Consider the following 11,305-nt stretch of genomic DNA (forward strand, 5'->3'; position numbering starts at 1 on the left):
TTGACACTTACTATGGTACCCATTATGGCATTGGATGCTCATATCACTGAGTACTTCGGTACGAGGTACATTATAAAAAAAAAAAAAACCCTAAACTGTATTATGGAAAGCAGGAAGTGAACAAATGTAACAGTTACTGATTGTAAAAGTACCAGATGGAGGGGTAGGATTTAATAAGCTTTGCTTCTTCCTACTCCTTTTGGACATGTGGAACTGGGAACTGATTATGGGATGCACTCAATTGAAAAAAAAATAACTATATTAGGAAAGCAGGAAGTGAACAAATGTAACAGTTACTGATTGTAAAAGTACCAGATGGAGGGGTAGGATTTAATAAGCTTTTACTTCTTCCTACTCCTTTTGGACATGTGGAACTGGGAACTGATTATGGGATGCATTCAATTGTAATCTGATGCATGTTCAAATGAAATAAAACCATTACCATTAAATTTCTATGTTTATTTATTTGAAAAATTAGGTATGGTGCATTGTATTGATGGCATTTTGAATACTGTGACAAGATCCGAAAGCATGTTGTTATGCCATTCATCCGCATACATCACGTCATCATGTTGCAGCATAATAATGCACGGCCCCATGTTGCAAGGTTCACAATGTCTGGAAGCTGAAAACATCTCAGCACACTCACCACTGATGGTGGCCGTACCAGATACTGACTGGTTTTAGAATATTAACATCATTTCTAAATACAAAAATAGTATTTCAAGTGAAAATCCGAGGCGGTGTTATATGATGGTGTTAATGCATGTGCAGCCCCGGGGGGAATAGAGGAGTGCGGGGGCTGTCAGGTCAAGTCTTGGCCACAGCTGCATGATTAACACAAGGTCACCCGTCAGCGCACGTCTGCAGGGCTCACATCAAACAGCTCGGTCAATTTTGCGCCTCCGGCTGACATGTTTGCAACCTTACAGGCTATTTAGTCAAGGTTTACAGGCCTTCCCCTTTTGATCACCTTATTTTGGCAAATAAATATCATTAAATTACTAACCAGAATATCTATGTGTAAATAACAGAAGCCAGCTATATACATAAATGGTAATGGTAATGGTAATGGTTTTATTTCATTTGAACATGCATCAGATTACAATTGAGTACATCCCATAATCAGTTCCCAGTTCAACATGTCCAAAAGGAGTAGGAAGAAGCAAAGCTTATTAAATCATACTCCTCCATCTGGTACTTTTACAATCAGTAACTGTTACATTTGTTCACTTCCTGCTTTCCATAATACAGTTTAGGGTTTTTTTGTGTTTTTTTTTTTTAATAATGCACCTTGTACCGAAGTACTCAGTGATATGAGCATCCAATGCCATAATGGGTACCATAGTAAGTGTCAATATAGTGATATATATAGCACATTATGACTGGTTCAAGACTCTTCATCCTTGTATTTAGCAAACATCAACTGCTTGTGTGTGTGTGTGGTCTTAGTGGGGCATGATGCATGCAACACAGAATATATAGCCAAGGAAACATTTCATTTCCACTTGGGGATTTAAAAGAGTATCATAAATGTAACTCCAAGGGCTTTCCATTCTCTCTAATTTTGCCCTTTGCTCTTCCAGAGCTTTTTTTTTCTAGCAAGCTATAAATAGTCCAGTTTCCATTTTTTTTTTTTAGAAAGGGTTTCTGTTCTGGTCAGCTGTATTTTCCTTTCGGTGTCCGCAGCTGAGGCTGCTTCCCTGGAAAAGCAAGACCACTCTCTAATTGTGGTCGCCTGGTGGAGGCGGCCCTGCAGGCAGCAGGAACTGGGGGAGGATGACTGGAGATCAGGTCTGATGTGTTGAGTCTGGAACTGCTGCTCGTCTAGAGAGATTCAAGTCCAAATTGCTTCTATTTATTTTTACCTTAACAGTATAGTAGCACGGTTTGGTAAGTACCTCGGTTTAAGGTAACGATTCGGTTCATTTAGGGTAAAGTTATTTTATCCTCATATTTAAAAATAAGCAATTAGCTAAAAATGTCATCCAATACTTCTCTACAAGAGAGGAGAAATATGATCTCAGGGAAGAAGTACATTTAAAACACTTCTATGCTAGGACTACGTTATGCTAGCCATAGCATTTCAGTATGTGGAATCAAACTATGGAATGGATTGAGTAAGGAAATCAAACAATGCACAACGATGAGCCAATTCAAGAAACAATACAAGCAGTTGATGTTTGCTAAATACAAGGATGAAGAGTCTTGAACCAGTCATGATGTGCTATATATATCACTATATTGACACTTACTATGGTACCCATTATGGCATTGGATGCTCATATCAACCTTAAACTGTATTATGGAAAGCAGGAAGTGAACAAATGTAACAGTTACTGATTGTAAAAGTACCAGATGGAGGGGTAGGATTTAATAAGCTTTATAAGGCTATATAGATATGGTATATACCAAAATAAAGGTTTGACTCTTATCTTTCATCAGAAATCAAAAAGTTTATTTCTTCTCTTTTCCGTTCTTTAGTAATAAGCAGTAGAACATAGGTAAGTTTCAGGAAAATATCAGTTCCCAACAAAAAAAACGTTCCCTTTTTACATAAACGACACAATAAATGTTTAATAAATTATTTATTCACAAATATAACACCACAAATTTTCACATTTGCAACCTGGCTGTGAGTGGTTAGCGTGCAGGCCACGCAGCTAGGAGACCTGAGTTCAATTCCACTCTCGGCCACGCAAAGTGTGGACTGCGTGTTCTCCCTGTGCATGCGTGGGTTTTCTCCGGGTACTCCGGTTTCCTCCCACATTCCAAAAACATGCTAGGTTAATTAGCCACTCCAAATTGTCCATAGGTATGAATGTGAGTGTGAATGCTTGTTTGTCTATATGTGCCCTGTGATTGGCTGGCCACCAGTCCAGGGTGTACCCCGCCTCTCACCCGAAGGCAGCTGGGATAGGCTCCAGCACCCCCACGACCCTTGTTAGGATAAACAATAGAAAATGAGCGAATGAACATTTGCAACCAAATTGTATGTGTGTGAACTCTCTTCTGTGTCATTGCCGAGATAAACGGTTCGACGCTTGTTTCTCTTCCAAAAGCCGATTCAGTCCGCCTCCGCCAGTCGAGGCTTGCGCGGGAAGTCAAACCGGAGAGTTCTTAGTGCTGGTTTGCGATGTAAGCATTAGACATGCTTTGCAGCCTTTCACTCGGCTTAGTTTTGCTGCTGCTGCTGCTGTCTGGTCCCGTGCCAGCCTCGCATCCCATCACGACAGATTACAGCGCTTGTTCAAGCCAGCTGTTTAGCTTGTCGATGACATGGCTCCCACCAGGTTGATTCAAAACCCGCCGAAGCTCCTTTCTCATAATCATCCTTATCCCACCAAGTGAAATCTTCAATGGAGCTCCAGAGCCAGGATGATATCTTCTATTTCGTCTACAGACGTGGATGAATTTGTTGGTAAACTCCATAAAAAAATACGACAATGTGCCTCACAGACCTCACAGCTAGGAGACCAGGGTTCGATTCCACCCTCTGCCATCTCTGTGTGGAGTTTGCATGTTCTCCCAGTGCATGCGTGGGTTTTCTCCGGGTACTCCGGTTTCCTCCCACATTCCAAAAACATGCTAGGTTAATTGGCCACTGGACAGCGAGACAAGTGAAAGTTACGTGGACAGAAGATGGAAACGAGTGATTGGTACGAATAAAGAGGATAGCGAGACAAGTGAAATTTACAGGGAAAAACATAGATACAAGTGATAGATATGAATAAAGGGGACAGCGAGATGAGTGAAGTTTTCGGGGGAAACACGGTAGAAATGAGTGATGGCGGGGATAAAGAGGACAGCGAGACAAGTGAAAGTTACATGGACAGAAGATGGCAACGAGTGATCAGTATGATTAAAGAGGACAGCGAGACAAGTTAAAGTTACTGGAAAAGATGATAGATACAAGTGACCAATATAGTTAAAGAGGACAGTGAGACAAGTGAAAGTTACAGGGAAAAAGATAGATACAGGTGATAGATATGAATAAAGAGGACAGCGAGATGAGTGAGGTTTTCGGGGAAACACGGTAGAAATGAGTGATGGTGGAGATAAAGAGGACGGCGAGACAAGTGAAAGTTACATGGACAGAAGATGGCAACGAGTGATCAGTATGGTTAATGAGGACAGGGAGACAAGTTAAAGTTATGGTGAAAGACGATATAAAAAAATTGATGATGTAGATAAAGAGGACAGCGAGATGACTCCAAGTTATGGGGAGAGAAGACAGAAACAAGTGATCGATACGAATAAAGGGGACAGCGAGACAAGTGAAAGTTACTTGGACAGAAGATGGAAACGAGTGATCGGTATGAATAAAGAGGACAGCGAGACAAGTGAAATTTATAAGGAAAAAGATAGATACAAGTGATAGATATGAATAAAGAGGACAGCGAGATGAGTGAAGTTTTCGGGGAATCACGGTAGAAATGAGTGATGGTGGAGATAAAGAGGAAAGCGAGACAAGTGAAAGTTACGTGGACAGAAGATGGAAACGAGTGATCGGTACGAATAAAGAGGACAGCGAGACAAGTGAAATTTACAGGGAAAAAGATAGATCCAAGTGATAGATCTGAATAAAGAGGACAGTGAGATGAGTGAAGTTTTCGGGGAATCACGGTAGAAATGACTGATGGTGGAGATAAAGAGGACAGCGAGACAGGTTCGAGTTACAAAGAATGAAGAAATATGTGAAAATATATTTGGTAGCAGAACTAATGACTGGTATATTTTGTTTCAGATTGTAGATAATGGGCTGTGTGCAATGCAAGGATAAGGAAGCAACCAAACTGACAGACGACAGAGACACCAGCATCTCCCATGCAGCAGGGTACTGCTATGGGGCGGACCCCACGCCACAGCACTACCCCAGCTTCGGGGTCACGTCCATCCCCAACTACAACAACTTCCACACTCCTGTCGCCCAGGGGATGACCGTATTCGGTGGAGTCAGCGCTTCTCACACTGGAACGCTGCGGACCCGTGGTGGGACAGGTAAGGTTGGTTCCATAATTACATCATAACTATATCCCAATACATGTCCGAAAAAAGTAGGTAGAAGAAACAAAGTGAAAGGAATTGTCATCGCCATGAATGAGGAGCTCCCAAAAGAAATGCCGGGAATACCTCGGAGAGACAATGTACAAGCTTTACTGATGATTTCACCTACTTGACATGTTTGGCACAGTCGGGATGTGATAGCTGTGAAATATTTATTCACATTCATTCCTCCTCTACTCCGTTCTTTTCCCTGCAGGATTTGGAGAGTCTTGTAAAATAGGATGTTCATGTGATGCACGCAGAGCAATGAATAACTTCATGCTCTGTCTCTTTTCTGCTCTGTTCTTTTGGTGCCGTCAGGCATTCAGGCGCACTGGTAATTTTGAGTGTTATCCACTAATTTTTCGTTTTATTCCCTGTGACAAATTATGTTGTGCAACTCTGATTGTGCTAGGTGAGCATGTAGTGTGATGGCCTTTATGATAAGAAATTAGACTTCATAGAAAAGTGTAATAATAATAATAATAATAATAATAATAATAATAATAATAATAATAATATGTAGCTGTATTATCAAAGTAGAAATTTCAATTTGCACTAAGAGAACAACAACTTGGGGTCTCCTTTTCGATTTCTGCTCCGTTCTTCTTGTCCCGTCAGGCATTCAGGCGCACTGGTAATTTTGAGTGTCAGCCACTAATTGTTTTTTGTTTTATTCCCTATGACAAATGATGTTGTGCAACTCTGATTGTGCTAGGTGAGCATGTAGTGTGATGGCCTTTATTGTAAGAAATTTGTCACGCCCTGTGTGGGTTCGCACGTGACAGTTTATGTTTGAGTTTCCGGCCTAGGTTTTGGTGTCCGTTTTGTACTCTTATTTTGTATTTAACTTCCTGTTTTGCCCTGTCGTCCTTGGTTGCCTTAATCACCCACACCTGTCCCTAATTTGTGTTTGTATTTAGTTCAGGTGTGTGCATCTCCCCTTTGTGGGATTATTGTTGTTTGTCCGTCAGCAAGTTCAGTTGCCTTTTCTTCTGCTGCTATTATAGCAAGAATAAATATTATTTTACCTGCATTTGGTCCTGCTCTCTGCATCCTGGGGTCGCACCGCAACACAGACATGCCGAAACGTGACAAAATTGGACTTAATAGAAAAGTGTAATAATAATAATAATAATATGTAGCAGTATTATCGAAGTAGAAATTTTTTGACTTAAACATAGAGAACAAACAGCTGAACAACTTTTCGTTTTATTCCCTGTGACAAATGATGTTGTGCAACTCTGATTGTGCTAGGTGAGCATGTAGTGTGATGGCCTTTGTGATAAGAAATTAGACCTAATAGAAAAGCGTAATAATAATAATATGTAGCAGTATTATCGAAGTAGAAATGTTTCGACTTGAACTAAGAGAACAAACAGCTGAACAACTTTGTCTCCTTTTCGCTTTCCACTCTATTCTTCTTGTACCGTGAGGTGTTCAGGCGCACTGGTAATTGTGAGTGTTAGCCGTTAATTTGTATGTATGTGTCAGTTAGTCGCCACCAACTGCAAAATGTGAAGTTTATCCTTGGATGCTTGTGAGGCACATTGGTACAAACAAATATACTCACTCCTTTTGTACATCCCGACCCTAGCCGAAGGCCTTCAATTTCCAGTCAATTTTCTAGGATATCTTCTCCCTCAAAGTGCGGATTATTTACTTCAGTGTATAATCCTAATCCACAGAGGAGCATAGTTTATCTTTGAAAAATGAAATAAAAAAATCTCCCCCTGCAGGGCAACATGGGACGTAAAGCTGTATAACACAGCAGTGCGGCTTACCAGGCTTCACTAACATCACCCCGTTTACACACATCACATGGTGTTAGCATCACATACGTGATTGTTGTTTTGTTGATGTCAGTGGAACCCGTGGCCTTATGTAAGTCATTCAGCGACAGTCCGCCTAGCGGTTGTAACACGGATCAATAAATCCAATTATACCTCACAGCCGCACAATACCCAGTGGAAAACTGCACTCACAGTGATGCGTTCATTGCAGATGATATGAAATATGACTCCAATTCCAGTGACTCACAGGTAATTGACAAAGACCGCGCTTTCACTGACTCACAGGTACTTGATGGAGATTCAAGTTTCACTGACTCACCGGGAGTCAAAGAAGACTCAATGGGATGCAAATATGACTCGAATTTCAGTGACTCACAGGTAGTCAACAAAGAGTCAAGCTTTGAAGACTCAAGGTTCACTGACTCACCGAGACTCAATGAAAACTCCAGTTTCACTGACTCACTGGGATGCAAATATGACTCGAATTTCAGTGACTCACAGGTAATTGACAAAGACCGCGCTTTCACTGACTCACGGGTACTTGATGAAGACTCAAGTTTCACTGACTCACCGCTAGTTGATGAAGACTTGAGTTTTGAAGACTCAAGTTTCACTGCCTCACCGAGACTCAATGAAGACTCCAGTTTCAATGACTCACGGGTAGTTGATGAAGACTCAAGTTTCACTGACTCACCGGTAGTCGATGAAGACTTGAGTTTTGAAGACTCAAGTTTCACAGACTCACTGGGAGTCAAAGAAGACTCAATGGAATGCAAATATGACTCGAATTTCAGTGACTCACAGGTAATTGACAAAGAGTCAAGCTTTGACTGAGTCACAGGTACTCGACGAAAACTACAGTTTCACTGACTCACTGGGATGCAAATATGTCTCATGTCTGGGATGATTTATGAACAGTCATAAGTCATATTCAGCTCCTCCCCCTCCAAAGCCTTCTTCAAATTTCCTGTGTGTAGACGACTCCTTCAGAGGTGAACGCCCCACCTTCACAAACACCTTTGTTGACTGATTGCTGCACACACAATTGTTGACTGTTGTAATTATTGATGTTATATTTGATTCAACTCCAGAAACTCATACTTTTGTCTTACCAGATAAAAGGTGGAAGAAGCTAAGAAAACACCAATCGGCTTTAAATCATGTGTTGTGTTTGCTGTAAGTGTGCAGAAAGGAGTGGAAGCCTAAGAACGTACTGTACAATGTAGCTGTGAGCAAAGTGGGTTAGTTTTAATATGCACGTCAATCTAGGACAGGCTGATGATTTTTTTTTTTGTCTCCTATACAAGAGTGACATTTGCTGGATTAGTGGAGAGAGAGATAACACGCAGTAGGGAGAAGGTGACTTCGGGTACTTTATGGAAAAGATTTTCATTTGGAACAGTTTATTCTACCACACCACTTACAGTAAGGATAATTCACAATTCCGCCTACAGAGAACATACTAACGCCTTATTTCTAAAATCACAAATCGTTGAAGGAACTACGTGGTACCAGACCCCCCCACCCCCGGCATCTTTGATGGCCACGTCTGGCCCATGTACTTGAAACACACAAACATCTTTGAGTCTCGGTGAGTCGTTGAAGAAGACTCATGGTTTGAAGACTCAAGTTTCAAAGAAGACTCAAATTTTAACGACTTGCGGGTCATTGAAAAAGACTCCAGTTTCACCGACTCACAGGTAGTTGATGATGACTCGAGTTTTGAAGACACAAGTTTCACTGACTCGCAGGTTCTCGTATAAGACACGATTTTCACTGACTCAAAGCACTCGATGAAAACTCCAGTTTCGAAGACTCAAGTTTCACCTCATTTTTCGTCCCTATGTATTGAGTTGCCGACTCCTATAGAGCAGCTACACACAATAACCCCCACAGAAAGCTTTCTAGATCTTCCAGAGTCTGCACCTATTCCAGCTGAATTTCCCTGACTTTCCAAAACGGCCTCTGCTGTGATTGGTCACACTCAAGACCCAAGACAAAACGGTGTCTTACCCTAACCCTAACCCAGCAGAGCGGTGAGGAGAGTAGCTTATACGCCCATATATGGAAGTCCGGTTCACTGTGACATCACAGTGAGTATTATAACTATCTGAAACTGAGTGTTTAAAGCCATCTCAGTGCTCCATTCCAAAAAATCGTATTATCTGAAACTTTGGCATTGGAATACAACATTCTAACAACAATTCAAGGTCATGAATTAGCATGCAGACCAACGTTGACGTGACTTTTTCATTCCTCCTGCAGGGGTCACCCTCTTTGTGGCACTTTATGACTACGAGGCACGGACGGAAGATGACCTCAGCTTCAGAAAAGGGGAAAGGTTCCAGATTATCAACAGCACGTAAGTCGCTACTGTCGGCTCTTGGGAATATTTTTATCTCCGGAATGAGCTTCAACAAGGAGAGCAAAAGGAGCTTTGTGTGTAACTGAGATAAAAGAGCTTTTAGTATTGGCAGTTCTTATAGACTTGGAAAAAGGAACTCATTTGAATATGATAACAGACGTGTATGTCACCGAAATATTTGACACAAGTGATTCATGTTTATGTCGACCACCCGTCCCAGCAATTCTCCTTAGTTTTCTTTTACAAATGTGCAAATAATGGTGAGTTTCGGTTTCCATTATGTCGACAACCACTGATGTCAATAGCCACGTATACATGGACCCAAATATTCCAATTCCGTTCTGGTTATTTGCTCAAACGGAAAGAATGTAACCTTTGTATACACCTCATTCCCAAAGAAAAGTGCCAATCCGAATGAATATATAATGGGATTCCCAGGGGTGGAATATTCCTTTCCCCAATCCGATTGAGGTATCTTGTACCCGCTCAATCGGAAAGTTGTCAGACTGCGTTCTTCTTCGTGGTGTTTTTCTTCTTCTGTTGTTTATTGGCGGTTGGCAAGCAGCTTTGGTGTGCATTAGCGCCATCTGTGGAACAGAATCTATACCAGGGCTCTCAAACACGCGGACACTAGTTTGAGGCCCCCGCCTTGATATGAAAGTTTAATGTTAGTGCGGCCCGCGCAAGTTTGATATGGATGCTGTATGGTATCATGTACCCAGAAAAAATTATTACGTTTGATTAATGTTCATGTTAAAGGTTAAATAACTGTTAATAGTTATCCTCCCTATCCGTGTGGAAGTGGTAAGTTTTTGGCTTTTTTAAGTTTAAAGGAAGTAACTTGGAGGCTACCGTTTAGGTCGCTAGCTCTCTAGTTTGCGAGTTAGCATGTGTCTCAAGACCCTGCAGTTGCGCAATATGTTGTGAATAAAAAGAGTATAAATGTGACTATAGTCGTGTTTTGTCATGTCTACAGGGCTCTAATAATGCTTTGTTCATTTTAATCTGAAAAAAATAATTTGTCTACCCGCCAACTATATGTGGTTTCTTAAGTTTTTATTATTTGCCGTTTTATTATTATTTATTTATTTATTTATTTATTTATTACTGATTGATTGATTTTCTTTATTCTTGATTTGTTTATTTATTTTTCATCTTATTTTGTGTAGAAAAATAAAAAGTAAGATATTTGAGAACAGTGGAATGTTTTGTCAGAGCTTTTGTTGTAGAAAATTGGAACCAAAGCGAAGTTTTTTTAATTTTTTTGTTTTTTTTTTTGGGAAAACCTGATGCGGCCCAGACCGGAGCATGCCCCATTGACTATTCTGGTTGATTATAGCGGCGCATGTAGACACGCGATTGGAATATTCTTTTCCATGTATACCATTGCTTTCGGAAAGATTCAATTCGGAAAGAGAAAAAACTCCTCATGTAAACGTGGCTAGTGTCTTTCAGCTGTTAAATAAACAGGTTCCACTGTGATATAATATCCAAGGAATACATGTTTAACTGTAAATATCTAAAAAAAACAATATGTTTGAGATGCTTTATCACAAAATCCAAGTACAAGGTCAAACTGTTGCGATAAGACATCTCACATACCACTGCAGACCTTGGTTGCTTAAGGCCGCACACAAAGGATGGAAAAAAACTATCATCAGAGCTCAGACTGCCTCCTTCATTTGTTCTCCATTCCTTTTGTTTTCCTCCTCAGTGGAGCCCACACAGAACTCATAATCAAGCTTTCTCTTCAGTCTCTGTGCTCCACTGTCGTCAGACACACTGGCCCCTGTTGGACAAACACAGAACAGTTTCATGAATCCACTCACATGGTGAAGTGAATGAATGTCTGAGTGATTCACGTCCGTCACAGAGGACCTGTGTTTAATTATTCTGTCATCACGAGACACCAGAGGAAGAATTGATTTGAAACGCAAAGGAGATTCTTTGTTTATGGCTTGTTGTCCGTGGGTAGAGATCATTGACTTTCAGGGGTTTGTTTACGGAGACTGAAGAGAGCAGGAGAAGGAGACCTATCCCTGACGGCTCTGTTTGTGTGGATGCAGCCAGAGACACTCTGGCGCATTACGCCGCACAAACA

At 41.0% G+C, this 11,305-nt stretch overlaps 1 protein-coding gene across 5 annotated transcripts in view; it reads left to right on the top strand.

Moving 5' to 3' along the window:
• The window catches only part of fynb (FYN proto-oncogene, Src family tyrosine kinase b), a 38,671-nt gene that overhangs the window by 15,706 nt on the left and 11,660 nt on the right, over positions 1-11,305 (top strand). For all 5 annotated transcript variants that reach the window (XM_058065542.1, XM_058065541.1, XM_058065543.1 and 2 more), the window contains exons 3-4: positions 4,748-5,001; positions 9,105-9,201. In XM_058065542.1, coding sequence (XP_057921525.1) covers positions 4,758-5,001; positions 9,105-9,201 — 341 coding nt within the window. In that variant the 5' untranslated portion in view covers positions 4,748-4,757. The remainder of the gene's footprint in view (positions 1-4,747; positions 5,002-9,104; positions 9,202-11,305) is intronic.

Source organism: Doryrhamphus excisus, chromosome 1 (genome assembly GCF_030265055.1).
Source record: "Doryrhamphus excisus isolate RoL2022-K1 chromosome 1, RoL_Dexc_1.0, whole genome shotgun sequence".
Classification (NCBI taxonomy): Eukaryota; Metazoa; Chordata; class Actinopteri; order Syngnathiformes; family Syngnathidae; genus Doryrhamphus; species Doryrhamphus excisus.